Genomic DNA, 21,367 nt, shown 5'->3' with positions numbered 1-21,367 from the left:
CTTGTTTTCTTCACAAGTTCTTGAGCATCTCCTCTTCCTCTTGAACCAACATCCCCAGTTGTATTTTCATCCATGGGATCATATTTCATCTGAACCCTTTGAAATTTCCACCTCCTCCCACAATATCCATTATGTGTGTCAGACTATGCCTAGATTCTCTGTCTTTTAGATCAAGAGATAATAACCACTTCCCCCTAAGGTTCCTATCATTTCAATTCTAGAAATCAGTTCTTCCCTGTTCAATAGAATTTCTCCTTGTTGTTCCTCTACCTTTTGAAGGACAAAATTATTCCTAAGGCAAGTTAAGAAGTTATTAGCTGTTCTGATTTTTGGCAGAAAGAGAGAGCCCCAGCAGATTTCTGGATAGTGGAGGTCCTTCATCACTACTATAGTGTACCTTATTATCTTTCTCCAGCTCCTTATAAATGTTCTCTGTGTGAGTAGTTTGTAGTATGCTCCAATGATAAAAAAATCACTTATATTTCTCCCTCCATTGAGCTTTACCCAAGTATTCTTTGTCATGTTTCCTTGCTCTGGTTCTTGGGTTTCATCACATAACAATGCCTTCTTAATAGACAATGGTACTCCATCCACCATTTACTAATCATATCCTTTTGAACCCTCTGTCCCAGGAAGACTATGGTGCCCAATGAACCACCTGGATCTCTTCTTTCTCCTTACATTTGAGTTCTTCTTTTGATTGCTTCTTTTGCCTCTTGCCCCTGTGCCACTGAGGCTTTTATTTGGTTCCTTAGGTCCAACAGGGATGGGGGTGCCATCTCCTTCCTCTTTCCTCTCAGTTTTCTCTCTCACAATCTATGTGGGTCTTTTTTAGAATACCTGAGTATGACTAAAGTCCTCCATCTGACTCAAAGATTGCAATAATCGAAATCATTCTCAAGGCTTTGGGAAAATTCTTGGCTCTCTGAATGGCAAGTTCCAGAATGCCAGTCATTTCTCAAACTCCTATTACAATGTACTTCACTTCATCTTTATACCATAGTCAGTCCACAAGATTTATTATTTACTATATGCAGACGTTGTGCTACATTCTGGGGAAACAACCAAAGAGGGGGAGTCTCTGTTCTCAAGGACCTCACAGATAAGTGGAGTAGACAACTATGCATCCAAAAAGGTATGCAGTACAAATCAGGAATAATAAGTGGAAGGAAAGCATTAGCATTAAGGGGAAATTAGGAAAGACTTCTTGTAGAAGGTGGGAATTTAATTGAGACTCAAGGGAGGACAGGAAAGCCAGGAAGCAGAGATGAAGAAGGAAAGAATCCCAGGCACAGGGGACACTCAGTGAAAATGCCTGGAGTCAGGAGCTGGAGTGAGTTGTCTCACGTGAGGAATAAGACAAGGAGGCTAGTATCATTGGATCTCAGTCTACATGTGGGAGGAGTAAGTTATAAGAAAACTGAAAAATAGGAAAAGGCTGAATTATGAAGAGCTTTTAAAAGTCAAACAGAGGATTTCTTATTTGATGTTGAAGGTAATTAGGGGGAGTTTATTGAATAAGGGGGTAACATAATCAGGCATGCCCTTAAGGATGGTCATTTTGACAGATGAGTAAAGAATTCCTTCATTTGCCACCTGTTGGGAATTAAGGTTATTTTCAAATCTATGCGTGTGTTTATTTCCGCATATTGTACATATGTGAGCGTAAAACAAGAGGATTTTATACCCTCTGTGTAAACTCTCTAAGTCACAGTTCCGGTTTCCTCATTTAGGAAATGATCCAATTGTATTAGGTGAAACATCTGGTTCCTTCCAGCTCTAAACTGATAAACCTATGATTATCAGGGGAAAAACAAAAGCACCAGATCAAAATTTTATAATTTTATAATTTTCAGGGATAAAGTTTCTTAAAGGGAATTTATAACTCTTTAAATTGAAATTTACTCTAATGGATTTCTGTTAAGTAAAAGATAACTTGTATTTTTTATTTTAAATATGTGCGCTATACATATAAACATATATGTGAAATATATCAAAGTGTAGTATATGTGTATATATTATGTACTATATGTATGTTTATATACAAATGGAAAGAGGGAGAGAGGAAGGGTTGGGGGGGGAAGAGAGAGAGAGATGGTTTGGGATGGAGAGACTTGAATGTATTATATGTGTAAATTTTTTCTCTAAGATTTGCAAGAGGAAATTTTTAAACAATTTTATTTCCATTAACAAAATTTTGAGTCTTTCCATTGATGTCATATTGGTCAATATATCAACATATTTTGAATAAGTAAGAGGAAATGACCTGCACAATTCAGAATAATAAATAATCTGCAATCAATTGTTATATTTTACTTGGGAGTGTATTGTAACATATCTGGTTCTAAATTAGATGTGTAGATGAATATTAAAATGTATTTCTATATTTTCTATATGAGTGATGTGGTATCTAACCCCACTACCTTTCCCAGGGAAGGAGACACAATGGGGGAAGTTTGGATCTTTGCTACAAATTAAGAGACTGATCTTCCTAGGCAAAGAAATATCATGCAGTTAAATTGTGGGGATCCCTCAAATCTGAGTATAGCTAGAGTGGATCTAAAGAGAGATTGCAGTTGGAAGCATGAAAGGAAGAGAGGGCCCAATCAGGGGAACTGTGGTGGCAATAGCAGCAGCAGCTGGCATCTTTCTCTTCCCAGAACACAAGAACCAGAGGGGAAGAGAATGCTGCTGATTGATTGGAGGCCAGAGACTATCCTTGGTAACAGAAGCTCATCTTTTGGTTTCTGCTGATGTTCCGTTCTTTGGTTGTGGGGTTTTTTTTATTTCTTTTATCTAATTCTTTTTTGACAAACATCTGTGCTCAACCAGACAGGTGTAACTCCCAGGGTTTACTTTAACTGGCATCTAAGAATACATTAAGGCAGATGATTCTCAGAGTTTAGTTCACAGGACCAACTTGCTGAAAGTTTTCCTTTTCCAGCTTGGAAGCCAGATACCATCATGGGAACATACTGGCTACTTCAGCCTTTATTTTTAAAATTTTATTAATAACTCTACAGAACCCACACACACACAAAACTGTGAAGAAAGGATTCCATAAAGAACTAAAATTGCCTGTTGATCTAAGTGAACCTGTGATCTGTAAGGACTAAGCAAGGCTGACAAAGTCTCCTATCCTGATTCTAACTAGAGACAAAAATAGAGATGGAAGGGGAACATGTTATGGAGCCCCTGGAGGCAACAAGTCTGCACCCCTGACCTGAAGGAAGGGATAAAATTGGAGGAAAGGGTAATAGTCAAAAGGAAAGGTCACATCCTCAGTCAGTTCCAGTAGATAGAGATAATCATGGTCTGGGATGGGGGTGGGGAACCTGTAGCTCAAAATTTGGATTCAGTCAAAGGGCTGCACTTGAGGACCTAGAAGGCCACATGTGGTCTCAAGGGCACAGGTTCTCCATCCCTGAAGATCTTGTATTCTCTAAAAGGAGGGGAGGAGGGCAGAAAGACAGAAACTGAGAAACAGAGACAGAGACATAGGGAGACACAAAGAAATATACAGACAGACACATATACAGAGGAGGAGAGGGAGAGAGACAGAAAGAGAGACAGAGAGAAAGAGACAGAGACAGAGAGACAGACAGAGAGAGAGAAGGAGAGAGACAGAGAGAGAGAGAGAAAGAGAGAGAGACAGACAGAGAGACAGACAGACAGAGAGAGGAGAGAGAGAGACGGAGAGAGAGAGGGAGAGAGAGACACAGAGAGAGAAACAGAGAGAGAGAGAGACAGAGAGAGAGACACACACAGAAAGGGAGAGACAGAGACAGAGAGAGAGACAGAGAAAGACAGAGAGGGAGAGAGAGAGACAGAAACAGAGAGAGAGACAGAGAGGGGGGGAGAGACAGACAGACAGAGAAACAGAGAGCGAGACAGAGACAGAGAGAGAGACACACACAGAAAGGGAGAGAGACAGAGAGAGAGACAGAGAAAGACAGAGAGACAGAGACAGAGAGGGGGAGAGAGAGACAGAAACAGAAAGAGAGAAGGAGAGAGAGACAGAGAAACAGAGAGAGAGAGAGACAGAGACAGAGACAGAGAGGGAGAAAGAGGGAGAGAGAGACAGAGAGGGAGAGAGAGACAGAGAGGGAGAGAGAGAGATGGAGAGAGGGAGAGAGAGAGAGACAGAGAGAGACAGAGAGGGAGAGAGACAGAGAAAGAGAGAGAGAGAGAGAGAGAAATTTTCTCAGCTAGCCACCCTGTCTTGCTCTCTGTAGTGACACCAAGTGGCTATATGCAGATCAGTTGAGCTCTGAGAAGAGAGAATTTCCCTGGGTGAGAATTCAATTTTTTAACTAAAGCTTAACCTGAGTAAAATGCTCAAGAATTGCAGGGTGACGTTGCCATCTAGCTCATCTCATCTCCTCTTGCCTTGAATCCTTGTGACCCAGTAACATTTTGAATGGTTGCTATGCTCACACTATGCAGTGAATATTTGAAGAGCTCCATGATAGTGATGCTGTGCATTGTCTGCTTGTTCCAAGTCTTGCTCATGTTGTCATTGATCAAATGCAATTTTTTTTCTTGACTTTATCTCCTTCTAGAATGGGCTCTCCATAGGAAGAGAATGGTTAGCAAGTTTGGGTCTTTCTCTGCCACACTGGAAAATGGGATCAATCTCTCTATAAGTTACCATGGACCTAGTGGGACACCACCAGGTGAGGGGAACATGACAAAGAGGATATATCCTTCTTTACCTATTCCTTTGTCATTAAAGCAGACCTCATTCTGATTTGCCATTCCTCTGTTATTACCTCTGTGTGGTTAGAATGTTTTAGGAGAATTTGACAGTCTATCTTTAAATACTTTGAGGGTGCCTAGTTAAGTTTCCAGGGCACTCTTGACTTCCTGTGAAAACAGACTTATACTGAAAAAAAAATCCCAGTGATCTTTGTTAACCAGCCCAGGAAAACAGACCTTTGGCTGGGGCCAAGGAAAGCATGATTTGCCGAGAAATCATCTTGGTTTTCCAAGGAATAATATTTTTGAAAATTCTGCCAATAATTATGGAAATATACATTGTGTTTCAGGATGTTGGTTTTAAAGGAGCCATTGTGTAGAAATATTGAATGATTTCTCAGTGCTGTTTTTAATAAACACATCCTCCAACTTGAAGCTATTGCTTCCAAACCACAAAATGGGATGTCATTTTACCGAGGGCCAATTAGAAAATCAGTTTCATCCCTACACATTTTAGAAGTCGCTAAAGATATCACCCACAAAAACAAGGCCATACTATGCTCAAAAGCTTATCCTTGTGTTTTTCGTCCTGGAGACTTTATTTGATATTTCTCTGTTTACTTTACAGTGAGCCATATTCAATACCCATTATTTGAAGATGCCATCACCATGATTCATTATGACTGTATTTATCATCTTCGGCCAAATAGCATCTAGATAGTACAGTTCATATAAAGTCGCTGAAATACTTTCACACCATAGTCTAATAAAAAAGGAAGTGTTTGAGGTATTTTTTTTTTGCTTTGGGGTTTTAGTTTTTAGATAATTGGCTAAAATGTGGCCAGAGGAATCAATTAGAGCCTCACAAGTTCTCCTTTGACATTCACTATCACTCACATATTTTATAAGAAGCCCTGCACTATCCAGATCTGAACACAAATTACGTCTATAGTAAATGGAAATTTTATCACTTGCTTTATCACTTGTACCATCTCTAGGTAATTTTCTAAATGGCTCATCTGCCACTCTTTTGAATTTGTATGCAGATATTTGAACCTATATATGACCTTTTGAAATTAATAATAATAACTTGCGTTCATATAGTGAGGTTTACAGAACACTTTACAAATATCTCATTTGATTCCCATAACAACCCTAAGAGGCAGGTGCTATATTGTCCCCATTTTACCAGTGAAGAAACTGAGGCAGGCAGCAGTTAAGTGACTTGCCCAGGATCCTGTTAGTAAGTGCCTGAGGTCATCTTGACTCCAACTCTCACATTCAGCATCTTTTTAACTGCTTCTAATTTCATTTGTAAGTTTCCTGACCTGCCTCATTCTCTTCAAAGTTATTCATTTCTTTTTTCAACAGAATCAGTGGTGACTTTGACACAAGGATTTCATTTTTGAAGGCCTCCTATCCTTTTAGATTTGACTTCCTTTTTTAAAATTTCTGACCATGCTAATATTGAAATATGTTTTGCATGACTGAACATGTATAAGCTATATCAAACTGCTTACTGTCTCAGGGGGTGGAGGAAAAGGGAGAAAGGGAGAGAATTTTGAACTGAAACTTTTTTTAAATAAAAAAATTTTAAACTATTTTTACATGTAATTGGGAAAAATAAAATATCATTTTTAGAAAGAGAATTTCTGGTCATGGGATCCTTGTTCTCCTTTCACTGAATTCTTTGAAATATACTCCACTAAACTGTCCTCCTCTCTCCTTCCCTCTCCTCTTTTCTTCTCTTCAGTTTCTCTCTCTCTCTCTCTCTCTCTCTCTCTCTCTCTCTCTCTCTCTCTCTCTCTCTCTCTCTCTCTCTCTCTCTTTCTCTCTCTTTCTTCTCTTCTCTTCTCTTCTCTTCTCTTTTCTGAATAGCATTGTTATTTTTAACTACCCTTTCCCCTACAACCTAGTCAGATAATCCTATGGCTTCAAGGTTGGGAAATAGGTTAAACATTTGGCAAGGGTGTGTGTGGATCTATGATCTCATCAGTGTGGGTACTGAATATGAATACTGTAGTTCTTTTAGTTTCTATTCTAATTAACTAACAAGTTTCATGTCATGGCGTACAAAGAATTCATTTGAGGTGTTTCCTGGTTTTCTTTTCCCTCCAAAGATGAAAAGGATGCTGAATTAGAAGAAATGCTGAATATCCCTTCAGCACATACTCAAACTGTGATTCCTGCTCCACCTACTCCACCTCCGAAAGGAAAAGGCAAAACCCCAAAGGGTAAAGAAAAACACAAAGAGCCTCCCAAAGATGAGGAGTCAGCACCTCCTGTTCCAAAGGAAGAAGAGAAACAGGTAGAAGACACGTGGTAGGAGGTTTCAAAATGTCTCTGTATTTCTGTCACAAAAGTAAAGCTTCAAAAGAATGTGAATGGGGAAAGGTGAAACCAAGCTTTGTGCTAACTGCTTTACAAATATTGTCTTATTTCATCTTCACAATACCCATTGAGATAGGTTCCATTGCTATCCTCAGTTTACAAGGCAGATAGTGGGTAAGTGACTTGCTCAGGGTCACGCAGCTGCTAAGGGTTGGGTGACTAGAACTGAGCTCAAGTCTTCCTGGCTCCAAGTCCATCACTCTGTGCACTATCGCGCCACCTTGTGGCCTCTAAGAATAGGGTCAATAGAGCATTCTCTACTGTTCCACATGCTTTCGGGATGGCTTTGTCATCGTTTTTAAGTCGACAAAGCAAAGATTGCCTCCAAGGCTGGCTTTTCACTGAACTCTCAGCTTCCATGGGCAAGTCACTTACATTTTCCTTTTCTTCATCTGAAAAAACAGAGGATTGTTGTGAATATTAAGTGAAATGATGTTTTTAAACATCTATTATTTTATGATTTTTTAGCAAACAAATGTTTGGCCAGGAAATAAACAAATTTTAGCAATATTAGCATATTTTTTTTATGATGTGAGAACTAATTCTAATCTTTTTTTTCATCCAGAGTCCTGATTCGCCCCCCTCTGGATCCTGTTCCTACCTTTTCTCAAATGCCCTCTCTAAATCTATAAATCTAAAATCTAAAATTGAAGGAGAACCATCTTTTCAATATTGATATATTAGCTGTTAATAGCAGACTGGGCAGAGAAGTAAAGTAGAACCTGGATCAAATCAGGACAGTTGGTTGGGCAGGGGAAGGAAAGGGATCCATTGGAAAATGAAGGTGATGTAAAAACAGAATATACCAGTTTCTGAAGACTCTACACTGACAAAATCACATATCCTTGAAATATCAGAGAATGTGCCCAGTGGGGGGGGGGGGGAACTACACTTGAAGGTAGAGGCTTATACTACAGGATCTGTATCTTTAACATTCTGTGATTAGTAGGTTAGTGCCAATTCTCCTCAGATTTCTAGTGTAAATTCCCTCTACCTTCTACCAAACAAACATGAAGTTTGCTTCTCATATTTTCCAGTCATCTACTAGCATTTTCAAGGAAAGCAATTTAAGCTAAAATGGTAGCATAGGAAGACCATAGAAAACTACCTTAAGGAGGAAAAAGTCTCACTCAGGTGCTCTCAGTCCCTTCAGAAACAATCACTCAAATCCAAACAAAGCTACCTGGTGGTTTTCCATATGACTTCTGTATAAGGGAACAAGAGTGAGGAGCTCACTTTTCAAGAGTATAACTTTTCAGTAACCTGAATAGAGGTTTGTCTTTCTTAAATAACCATGTAATAGCTCTCTCTACTCAAAGAGAAGGCTAATGGTCACCTGCTCATTTTGGGCATGAGAGGTACAAAAATAAGTTGGAGGACTTTTCAAAGAATCAAGGCATCCCACCCATGTTGGGTTTGGACATGGAATTTGAGTAAAACAGGATGGAGGCATCCTTGTCAGCATCCTTGTGGTTGCACAAGTGAGCTTCATAACTGGTAAACAAGTAGTGAACATTTAATTAAAGTTTGAGACCTGCTATAAAGTCCCACTACAAAAACCTGTATTATCTAATTATCCCCATATGATTTATCTAAAATGTCTAACTGATTAATGCTGATTGGAATAGAGTAGGGGTCCTAATGAGTTATCTCTCACTCCTTAGAGGTAAGATTTGAACCCAGATTCTCTGACTGCAAAGCCACTATAACCACTCCACTGCCTTAATTGACTTGTCCTAGATCTCATAACTAAATCCAAATTGATGCAGTCTTGTAGGTCAAGACTAAGTCCCAGCTGCTTCATGAAACTTTCCCCACACAATTTCAGCTCTCTCTTGATGGAATGGAAAGAGATCAGTTCTGCCTCTACTACCTAACTGATCCTTTCAAGTCACTCTCTCTGTGGGTCTCAGTTTCTTTATCTGTAAAATGAAGGAGTTGAACCAGTAACTTCTGAAGTTTCTTCCCAGCTCTAACATTTTATGACATATTTGCAAACTCAAAATTCTGTAGCACATCTTATGTGTACTTTTGAATAAATGCACTTTGGGCACAATGCATACTATTCTGACATTATTAAGTGTTTGTTTGTGTAGGTATAGCCTCTCAAACTAGACTTTCTTTGACGGTAAGATTCTGATAGTATGTTTCATGTATCCATCATTGCTCCTAGCAATTCTGAGTGTGGAGTAAGTACTCAGCAAATGTTTGTTGGATTTCATTGAATTTAATCTATGCTCATTGGTTTAGAACAGTAAGCAGATGCTTTAAAACTAACTATATTCTATTCCATAGGAAGAAGTGGAGGCAGAAGCCCCTCCACCAGAGCCCCCCTTTATTCCCACCTTCCAAAGACTCAATATTTCATGTCCTAATGGGCTGGCAGTGACCTTCCTCGGTTATGTTTCTCCAGGTCAGTGCTTTGGGTCAGATGCATTGTAAGAGCTATGGATACAGTCAAATCATGTCTAAAAGCAATATATTTCCCCTATTAGAGACATCTAACATCAAAAAAAAACAATTGGTTACATTTTCAAGGTTACTAAGAGGTAACTGACATGATGGCTATCCTTAGACTCAGGAAGATTTGGATTCAGGTCCTACTTTTGACACACAGTGTAACCCCAGGCAAATCATTTACCTCCTCAATTACCAGGTTATTCTCTAAGATCATAAATTACATACACACAAGATCTACCTCAATGAAGGGGGTTTCCATAATGAAAATTCACTTCCTTGGCAAAATCCCAGTCCCTGATTATTCCCTTCTTCCCCCCAAAAAAAGTAAAATAATCAAGGTTGTTTCCATGCCCTGACCCATGCTCCGCAGAAACAGTGCTTTGCTGAAGTTGTTACAATGGATTCTATTAAATAAAAAAAATCCTTCTAGCAGTTGTCCTCAACAACATGGTACTGGGCACAGCAGGTGCTTGGTATAGACAGAATGAAAGAGATCAGAGGAGGAAGGAGACAGGGAAAAGAAAGATGAAAGTAAGGAGAGAGGATGGAAGGGAAGGAAGGAGACGATGGAAGAGAATATTATTATCATTATTCCTAGGTAATCCACATGCCAGCATATCCAGAGATTGTTATTTCTCAATAACACCATGAATGTATTATAACCAACCTCACTGTAAAGTTACAAAGTCTTGTTTTCACATCATTTGGCCAAGTTCTCACTTGTAACACTGTTCTGATGAAGCTAGTTGACTCTCTGAGTATCATCAGAATCAAGGAACATTAGATATGGAAAGGATGATGGGGATCAGAAGAGTCCAACTGCTTCATTTTACAGCTTGGTCAAGAGTTGATCATCATAACAACAACAATAGCCCTTACATGACACCTACTGTGTGCCAGGCACTGTGCTAACCACTTTCCAAATATGATCTCATCTGTTCTTCACAACAAGCCTGAGAGGTGGGCACTCTAGTTATCCTCATTTTACAGTTGAGGAGACTGAGGCAAATAGCCTTCAAATGATTTGCCCAAGCTCACACAACTAGTAAGTATTTAAGGCCAAATTTGAATTCAGGTTTTCCTGATTCCAGACCTAGTACTCTATCCATTGTGCCACGTAACTGCCCTAGGATCATCTACCTAATTAATTGCAGACCCAGAATTAGATCCACGAAGTCCTGACTGCCAATCCAGTACTCTTTCTCCTTTATAAATATCCCCCATGCCCAAATAACATGAACCCTCCCTCTTAAGTAAAGTCTAAATTCAATAACTCAACTTGACATCTTGGTTGTCTCATCTCATATGTTAAGGTGACATTTCCCTATGTAAATTTCAGCATGAGATGTCAAGTACTGTATACAATATCAATAGAATTTTCAGCATCTTCAGATTAGATGCTTTTATTTGAATTAGTTAGTCAAGTGCTTTCCTCCTTTACATCTGATCGGGAACTGGGCAGAGGGATAATGAGAGTTTTGAGGAGAGGCAAAAATGGAGGATCCATTTTTCTAGTATGGGGCACTACCCTTGGGTAAATTATTTAAACTGGACCTCAGTTTCCTCATCTGTAAAATGAAGGACTTGGACTAAATCACCTCTAAGATCCCTTCTAGCTCTGTATCTATGAGTGTATGATCCTTTAGCTATTCCAGTTTCCTTCAAAAAGTTTGTTATAACCGTATCAACGAAGTATTGTAACTATGGGCCATTGGACTTAACATAGAAAGAAACTTGTTCAATAATACCAGAAAGTATAATGGTTTTCATTAAAGCAAGAAAATTAAATCCCAGTTCCATAATTCCCCTCTACAACATCCAGTTCACAAATAATCTTCATCTTTAGGTCCACACATTGGAGATGATGAACATACCTGGGACATCATGGTTCGGCAGAGTTATCCTCAAAGGGTGAAGTACTCTCAGACACATAAAACCGTGACACCACCAATAGAACAGGAGGTGTCCAGAGTTATTAACAGTCAAGGAACTGTTGTCAAGTACATGTTGGATGGGTCCACACAGGTAAAGAAACCTGCCGGAGATTTGGATATATTTGAAACAGTGAACTTGTCTCCTTCATAGGAGTTTTAAATCCATGGGAATCAATCAATTGTTCTTACCATAAGCTGAATTGCCACAAATGATGGATCAGGGAGAGGGAGAGAAGGATGACAGTCAGAATATTTGAAAAGAGAATCAAATATCTCATTGATACAGTACCATTGGGGAGATAAAAGTGATCTGTAGAAATTCAAAGAGAAATAGTGGAACGACTGGCTTATTGGCATAAGATCAGAGATTTAGATCTAGAAGAGACCTCAGAGGGAGCTCAACTCTTTCATTTTGCAGATGAAGAAAATGAGATCCAGACAAGATATTTGCCCCCAGGTTCACATAGGTAGTAAGTAGTGCAATGGAGATTGTTTTTTAAAAAGTCATGTGACTTCACATCCAACATTTTCCACTTCACCAAGTTTTTCTCTCCCAGTATGTAGGTAAAAAAGGTCTGAGTCTAATATCTCAAATATTGGGCATGTAACTCTCTAATTAAAAGCGTTAACTCTTAGGTCAAAATTAGCACAAGGAGTAGAGAATTGATCTATATTTTATTCCATCTCAGTTTCAAAGGCTATTGAGTGCATAATCATCTGCAAACAAAAAACATCATGCACCAACTCTCCCTCTGCTTTAGTCTTGGCTTGTAACTTTTTCGTTTCTTTTCTTTTTCTGGCTTGTAGCTTTTTCAAGTTAAATAATTTACCACCAATACAGTAGCTGATCCTGATTCAAATAAACATTATATTGAATGAATTAATAAAGGCATTTGACATGTAAAAGCACAGGGAATGATTTTTCCCTGATACTCAGACCTTACTAGTTCATCCCTTTCTTCACTCCATTTCCTTCTTTGGGGTGTTTCTCTTTTGATTTCTGCCCTTCATCCATCACCCCTAATTCTTCTATCTTCAGTCTTGATCTTTCCACTGGTAACTTCATACTGCTCACATATGCTAGGCTCTCCTTTATCCTTTTTAAAAATTCAAAGACTCAGAAAACTTAGAATTGGAGGCAACCTCAGAAGTCATTTAATTCAATTTAATCTATCCTGAATAAAGTGGGTTCATCATCTAGGCTAGAACACCTCTAATGATAATAAATCTATTGCCTTTTGAAATACACTAGTCTAAATTTTTATCTTATTTTGAAATAGCACCTATAACAATACCTGGCACATAGTAAGCATTTATTAAGTGCTTGTTGGCTTCACTTATTGACTTAATTGTTAGGGATTTTTTCCCTTCTATCATGCCTCTTGGCAGTTTCTACTCCTTGCTCCTGGTTTTGGCCTTTGAGGCCAAGTAGAAAGTATTTAATCCTTCTACCATGTGACAGACCATTATGTAGGGCAGCAATCACATCCTCCCTAAGTCCTTTCTTCTACAGACTGGAGAAGCAGTTGAACTTACTTTAATTGATCCTTATATGCCATAGACTCAAGGTATATCAGTATACTAGTTGCATAGGATAGTGGAAAAAGCCTTGATTTAGAGTCAGAGGGACCTGAGTCAGAAACACAGTTCTCTACTATCAATGTGATTTTGAACAATTTGTGTATCCTCTCTGCACCTCAGTTCCTCTCCTATAAAAGGAAAGGATTGAATTAGATGACTTCTAAGCATAGAGGAGCTTGTCTTGTTTTGTGTGTGTGTGTGTGTGTGTGTGTGTGTGTGTGTGTGTGTGTACTTTCCAACTAATCAATGTCCTTTCTAAATGGTAATATTCAAAGGTGATTTTAGATCTGAATGGTTTCCCCAAATATAGAACCGAAGTCCTTCCGCCCAGTATCCATGATTCAGCTATAATCTATTTTTTCATTTTATATTCTAACACTTCCCTTCATTTACAAGATTCTTTCGTTAAATAGGACTAATCACTTTTCCTCAAAAATGCCCCAACCTTTATTGCTTCTGGAATTTTCCTCTGTTTGGAATATGTGATCTAGGGAGAGTCATTCTATTTTTCTGGGCCTGTTCATCTATAAAATGAGGAAATTAAACTAATCAAGGTCTCTTCCAGCTTTATATCCTTGATCTTATTTAGGTCTTTCCATTAATCTTCTGTAGAAGATCCATCTTCTGTGGCCATGGTGATTCATTAAATAGATTAGAACACTATATCCAATAACATGAGAGACAGCATGGTGCAGTGTGTAGAAAGTTGGCCTTGGAGCCAGGAAAATGTGAGTCCAAGCCCTGCCTTTGCCATAGATTGCCTATGTGACCCTGGGCAAGTCAGGTAACTTCTGGTGCTTCAGGCAACTCTCTAAACCATGAGTGGTAGAAAAGCTGTTGATTTCCTTTGATAGAGAGAGTTTCTTTACCTGCAAATTCTGTATATTCCTGAAATCCCTATCATAAAAGTAGGAAATTAGTATCTGATCAATTACAGAAGGAGTGTCTAAATTGTTACAGTAGCGATGTGATCAGTAGTCCTTATTATGGGAGTTCAAAAAATTTTATTACAATTATTAATACAAAAAAGACTATTCAGTTGCCTACTGGCTCTGACAAGTGATTAAAACCTGCTGGCCTATTAGATTGTACATACTAATTAATTAGTGTATATATACATATATATGTATATATGTATATATATATACACACACACACACATATTATATTATATGGTATATATACATATACATGTGTATATGTATACTAATTATATTATGTTATGTTATATCATATTATACATATGTACATGTATACTGATTAATTAAACTTCCAAAAAACTTGCTAGAAATCTCACAGAAACTACATCTGACCCAAGAGCCATGTACCTAGGAATTAGTTTTCCTCCTTTTTGTCTTGAGATTTCTCTTTTCCTTATTGGCTCTCAAATCAGCTTTAGCGTACAAATCTATTCTTTATTGTTTGACCATATCTCTCTTATTTTGTGAAGACTAACCTGAAATATTGTTATCTTTAGGTTCTCTTTGCAGATGGTGCGGTGAGTTACAGTCCAGATTCTGGTCCTGTCTGTGCCCCCTCAGACACTCCTACAACCCCAGGTTCAACAGACTTGAGATACTCATTTTGTCTACCAAAGTCAGAAAATGCCCCATCTGATGCTGTCAGCATAAAGAAAGGTGATATTGGTTACATTTGCCCAATCAGAGTGGCTTCAAGGAATAATTTTAAATGATCCAAGAACCAGTCCCTTCTCTATGCATCATTGCAGTCTGGAAGAACTTGAGTGGATATTTTTACCTGACCTTTGAAAAATGTTGCTATTTTTTTTCCGCTTTAATTCAAGTCATAAGATCATAGGGCTAAAGTTGGACCTCAACATTTATCAAGTCCAACCCCAGATGAGAGAACTGAAGTCCAGGGAAGTTAATCAACTTCCTTAAGGTCACACAGACAGTGTCAGAGACAGGATTTGAACCCAAACCCTCGAACTCTGATGTAATACTCTTTCTACTGTACTATGCTACCTCCTGGCTAATAACTGTGTTTTCAAGACAGTTGATTCTTGATTTTCCACATTAATGGAAGTTAATTTTGCACATTAATAGAAATGAGTCATGTCATAGATCATTCAAAATTTGATCATCTTAAAACCATTTCTCTCTGGCTTTAGATGACCTTTTTGTACTTACATTTGAATGTGGGTTTGTCTGATGACACATTTTGATTTAAGAAGGATATTCCCTCATATGGCACTAAAATAGCTACATTTCAAACTTTATTCAGTAAAATTCTAATGTATGCCTACCATCTATCTTGGACTATGTTGGCATTTGATAAGCAAAGATGTTTTTTAAAGGTACACTGTTATCTTCTATTGGAGGGATATATCATGTACACACACGTAAAAAAAGAATAATTCAAGGTAGAGTGTGATGTGGACAAAAGAGGGATCCAAACAAAATACTCTCGGGTCATTTGAAGAGGGAAGAAGTAGATTTATACCAAAATGCAGTGAATTGTGTATATACTTTATTTCCCCAATGAGTCTACAAGTTACTGCAGAGCAAATCATGTCTTACAGGATCTTCTTATGCCCTACAGGACTTAGAAGATGGTAAAGGCTCAATTAATGTTTGTTAAATGAACTGATGTTCTAAGGACTCATGATGCTTCAAATTAAAAAAAAAGAACCCACACTTAATACCAGACATAAAAGTAACTGGGTAACTGTCCATACTGTGCCCTAGTCAGCTCTACCCACTCTTCACTGTAGGCTAGACATGGCATAAAACATTCTGTTTGGGATAGAAGCCATCTCTGGGAAGAAAAGATAAGCTTTTGCGCATGAGTTGCGGGCTTCATTTTTGTGCTATATTTTATGCTGTGATTATTTTCTTTAGGGAGTGACTGTCCATGGGCTTGACTAAAATAAAAAAGATATCAGGCCTTCACTAGGAGTGTACAATCTCTTTAACTCCATGGGCTATCAGTACAGATAATGCCCATGAGAGTCATTGCAAGATCTAAGGCTTGGACAGAGGAGAAATAAAGAGATGAAATGAAGAGGAAAGGAAAAGGAAAAAGGAGAAAATGAATAAAGGAAGGAGTAATAAAAGAGATAGGAGAGAATAAATAAGGGAAAGAGGGATAAAAGTAAAGAGGGGAAAACAGTGAAAATTATACAACTTAGAACTTAGTAACACACAGTAGAATGTGAACACTCAGAAGGTGAGGACTGTTTATATTTTTATAATCCTAGTATCTAGCATAATGCCAATCTAGAGTGACGTGCAGTAGGTGTTTAATAAATGTTTTGATTGATTGATCAGTTGATTGGCACCCCTGAAATAAAGTGTTTATTCCTGCCCCCAAACAGTGAAGAACAGATGTGAAACAGATGTGACTTTCCCTCCCAGACTAACACAGACCAGTAGTTTAGGTAAAGATGCCTTTTCTCTCCAAGCTCAATGGCTGTCACATATTGCCAGGACTGCAGGAGACAATAAAGGTCCTTAAAAAGAAAGCAGCATTGATTTTCTTTTTAAACAGATTTTCTTGATATCATTTGATTTAATGTCATTTACCTCTCCCCTAACCTACAAGTGGGGAACGTGCAGTCTTGAGGCCACATGTGTTCCCTTCTAGGTCCTTAAGTGTGGCCCTTTGACTGAATCCAAACTTCACAGAACAAATCCCCTTAATAAAAAGATTTGTTCAGTAAAACTTGAATTCAGTCAAAAGGCCACACCTGAGCACCTAGAAGGCCACTTGTGGCCCCAAGGCCGCAGGTTTCCCACCTCTGCCCTAACTGTTCCCAGAGAGCCATAGCTTATAACAAAAATTTTAAAAGGAGAAGAGAAAAAAAAATTCAGTAAAGCAAATCAACATATTGAAAAAGACTAATTTTATATACAATGGTCCACACTTGTGGACCCTTAAACTCCAAATCCCATAAGAATTTGTTCTGTGAATATTGAATTCAGTCAAAGGGCTGTACTTGAGGACCTAGAGGGCCACATGTAACACTGAGGTCGCAGATTCCCCACTACAGATCTAGAATGCTGTATTCGGTTCTGGGCACTATGGTTTAAGAACATTGACAAGCTGTAGATTCTCCTCTTGGTGGCAAATAGCATGAGGAAGTGTCTTGAGACCCTATCATATGAGTATCAGTTGAAGTGGAAATGTTTAGTCTAGAGAAGAGTAGACTCTTGGGAGGGGGGACATGATAATTGTCCCAAAATATTTGAAGGTCTATCATAGGGAAGAAGGATTCAATTTGTTCTTTTTGTCCCTAGGAAATAGAAGCAGAAGCAGAGGGTGAAAGCTACAAAAATTTAAGCTTGATGTCAGGAAAAACTTTGTAAAAAAATTTTCTTAATAGTTTCAAAATTTTTTTAAAAAAACTTTGTAACCCTTAGAGCTGTCTGAAAGTAGAGTGGATTGCCTGAAGAAGTTGTGGGTTATGTGTCCTTAAAGGTCTTCAGGCAGAGACTGGACACTTACCTGATATTGTGGGGATTTATGAGTTAAATTAGATGGTCCCTGACATTTCTCCTGACTTTCAAATTACATGATTTCACAAAACAAAAAGCATACGTGAAACTGGGCAATTTTAATCTAAATAATAGACTAGGTGACTGAGGCAAAGACTTTTTATGGTATATTTAGCATGCACAGATGTTTCAATATACTTATGTTGACAGAAGTTAAGAATGAGTATATTTGAATTTCGGTTATTTTTTGAAGAAATATACTTTATTTTACATACTTTATATGCCACATTTACTTATATAGTTCTCAGCTCACATAATTGGACAAGCACATATATTTTATGGGGGAAAAATATTTTTCTTTTACTGTGGAAATATGTTTTATCTATGCCAGAGCCAACACAAGCTCGAATTAAAGAAGCAATTGGCTATTTGCCAGTAGCTGAAGAGAAGGAGAGGAAAAGGGCACTACTACAGATTGTTAATATTTATTCCTCCCCTCCTTGATTCTGTTTATCTTCTGTGGCTTCCAGGACATCTGGTGTCCAATAGGCCTCCAATTCTGTGGGGGAAATGTGAGCATTGGGTTGGATCTGTTGCAGCTGCCTAGTCCTTCTTCCTCTGGGGGCTTCTAGGCCCATACCTAAAACCCAAAAGGAGGGGAAATTCTAAACGTAAACACCCCATTCAAATTATTTCCAAATCATTCCACTCTCTGCTGGTTTCACAAACACATGAAGCCCATCAGCCTCATTAGCTTGATTAAAGCAATCCTCATGTTTTGAGTACAAAACCAAGTGCCTTATCTACTCACTCCTCACTCAACTGACCCACAGTCCTTTACTAAGGTTCTTAGTCTTAATTAACTTAAAATGACTTTGTATATTCATTAACCATCTTCTGTAGGGTGTGACAACTGCCTACAACATTTAAATAAAACAAACCTACCTATCCTTCATGACCCAGCTCAAATTCCAGCTGCTCCCTGAAGCCTCAGTAGGAAATGATCTTTCCTTTCCCAGAATTCTCATAGTACTTTGTGCATCTCTTATGTTCCTGTGGAGTGCTTTGTATATTATATAAGTTTTTCAAGGTGCTGTATAAATATGTGTAAATATGAGTCCTTATAAGAACCAACACTCCTACGTTCTTGACCTTAGGACACAATCTCTCTAGTCTTCAGTTTCCTTATGTGTAAAATGAAGGTGTTGGACTAGATTCTCATAAATCTATAACCTCATAACCTGTGCTGTGTTGTGCAGATATATTTTAATTAGGGTAATAACAGATAAATTTGTAAGATATAGGTAATGTAACATTGATTAGAGCAGTGATTATATGAAAAACACACTAAGTACAAATTAGGTACTTGTCATTGCTTGGCTTCTACTGTTTAACTGTTTCAGGCTTCAACTTTCTCAACATTTCCTTTTACACATATCTTCTTAGCTTACTCTGTCATCCACAAGGTATCCCCCAGAGGGAGAAAGAGAGGAAATAAGCATTTATTAAGCTCCTACTATATCATAGGCAATGTGCTAAGTAAGCACTTTATGAATGTTATCTCATTTGATCCTCACAATAACCTTGGGAGGTAGGTGTTATTATTATCCTCACTTTACAGATGAGGAAACTGAGGCAGACATAGGTTAGGGGACTCTCCTAGTGTCACACAGCCAGGAAGTGGTTCAGGTCAGATTAGAACTCAGGTCTTTCTGACTCCAAGTTCAGCGCTCTCTCTATTCAGTGTGACACCTAGCTTCCTACTCTGCTACCCTAGAATCTTAAAGTACTAGAACCCAAAAGAGCCTTAGAAATTGTCTTGAAATTCTTCATTTTGCAAATAATGAACAAGGAAAGAGAAACAGGGTCACACAGTTAGTAAATGAAATCCCAGGGATGAAAACCCTGGTCATCTGATGCCAAGTCCAGTGCCCTTTCAAATCCATTAGACTGCCTTAAAGCCTTGGCTTCTCTTTGATTGTTTGTCAAGGCAAAAGTTCCCTTTGCCTCCCCAGAACTTTCTCCTTTGACTGTGTAGTGTCTTTCAATCTACCTCAGGGAGATTGCTCTTCCTTTCCTGCCAGCCCTCAGCCTAAAGCAGTGCTTAGCCAACTGGACAGAGCTCCAGACCCCAGACTGAGCTTTCAACCCAGCTTTCTCCTGCCTCAGAATAGGGAGGAATTTCTTGTGTTTACCGATTCTTTACCTATATGTAATGTTACAAACCATCCCTTGCTTCTTGAAAGAACTACACCCTACTTTCCCCAGAAGAATTTTTTTTTTAAAAAATTGAACAAAGCAGGTACTAAAGATGTTATAGTAGATTGTTATTTTTTTAGAGTAGGATAAGGAAATGGGATCTAATATAAGAAATATCTGCAACTTTTAGAGCAGAAAATGATACTATAATTATTAATACATTATACTATGTGATAATTAATGCATTAATATAGCAAGTATTTTCTGTATTCAGATGGATTGAAGGGGAAAAGACTGGAAATTGTGACTAGTAAAATAAATAAGCAAGTATGCGTTGGAAAGATAATGTGGAGCAAGAACTGACAATTGACCAACTTGGTCATCAAGGCATGCTCTTATAATTTTTGAGTTTTCTAGAACTGCCAAACATGTTTGGTAAATGTCTACATCAATTTCTATTCATACAGTAATACTTTGAGGGAGTCAACACAAGGCAGAAAACTTAATGTGGTGCTCCTCGATGTTGTTAAAAGACAGCAGAGATCATAGCAGAGAGGCAAATTTAGGTTTTATGTCAGGAAAAACTTCCTAACCATAATAACAATCCCAAAATGAAATGGAATGTCTAGAGAAGTGGTGAGTTGTCCTTCCTTGGAGGTCTTTGTGAAGATGCTAGACAATTGCTTGCTGAGTATGTTATAATACTGATTCCTTTCACACGTGTGTTGCACTAGATAGATGATTGCTGAGGTCTCTTCCAGCTCCCAATTCCATGATCTGTAGAATGATAAAAAATGTTGGGGCTGGATTGATGTAATCTCATTTATCCATGGACAGCTTTCTTCAGAAGTATATATGAGAAAAATAAAGTACCTGTCCATTGATTGAGAAATGCCTAAATAAACTATGGTATAAGAAATGATAAATATAAAGAATTCAGAGAAGCATAGGAAGATTTATTAGAACTGATACAAAATAAGCATAAGCAAGAAAACTATATTCACAGTGACTACACAGATACAAATGGGGAAAAAATAGTAACAACAACTGAACTGAAGAGTGTGACTATGAAAAAGCTTATCCCAAAGAGAAAAATGAAACTCTGAATGGATCTTGACTTGATAAAATGACTTCTTTGCAGAAGTAGGGGACCTCAGGTATGGAACATGACCTATACTACCACACTTGGTTAATGCATTGTCTAGTTTTGATGAACAGCATTTTCTCTTCTTTTTCTTTTTAATTCATAGGTATAATGTATTGCTCTGGGTAGGAGATTGGGTAAAGATAGATTCAGAAATACAGGTAAAGGTAAAGGTCAAGGTCAAGATTTTTTAAATCTATAAAAACTTTAATTTTTTTAAAAGGAAAAAACTTTATATGAAAAGAAGTATGTTAGGCACTGAAAGAGATAAAAAGATGAATGAGACACTGCCTTTAACCTGACAGGGCTTACAATGTACCAAGAGCAATAAGACATGTATAGGAATAAACATAATAAAATACCAAATATGATAACTGCAAAAAGTAAACCTTTTTCATGAAAAAACTGTGTGTATATGCATATATGTGTGTGTATATATACACACAGACATACACACACATATGACTGAAGCATATTAGGAATGATGATGACTTGAGTTAGAA

At 38.0% G+C, this 21,367-nt stretch overlaps 1 protein-coding gene across 5 annotated transcripts in view; it reads left to right on the top strand.

Moving 5' to 3' along the window:
• SPAG17 (sperm associated antigen 17) overlaps positions 1-21,367 on the top strand; it is a 258,218-nt gene that overhangs the window by 170,011 nt on the left and 66,840 nt on the right. For 4 of the 5 annotated variants that reach the window (XM_072644500.1, XM_072644501.1, XM_072644499.1 and 1 more), the window contains exons 24-28: positions 4,563-4,676; positions 6,819-7,006; positions 9,385-9,502; positions 11,396-11,574; positions 14,542-14,701. In XM_072644500.1, coding sequence (XP_072500601.1) covers positions 4,563-4,676; positions 6,819-7,006; positions 9,385-9,502; positions 11,396-11,574; positions 14,542-14,701 — 759 coding nt within the window. The remainder of the gene's footprint in view (positions 1-4,562; positions 4,677-6,818; positions 7,007-9,384; positions 9,503-11,395; positions 11,575-14,541; positions 14,702-21,367) is intronic. The other variant, XM_072644502.1, reaches the window with a different exon arrangement.

This window comes from Notamacropus eugenii, chromosome 2, assembly GCF_028372415.1.
Source record: "Notamacropus eugenii isolate mMacEug1 chromosome 2, mMacEug1.pri_v2, whole genome shotgun sequence".
Taxonomy (NCBI): Eukaryota; Metazoa; Chordata; class Mammalia; order Diprotodontia; family Macropodidae; genus Notamacropus; species Notamacropus eugenii.
The sequence above is the reverse complement of the archived record's forward strand: the minus strand, read 5'-3'. Positions and strand labels throughout refer to the sequence as shown.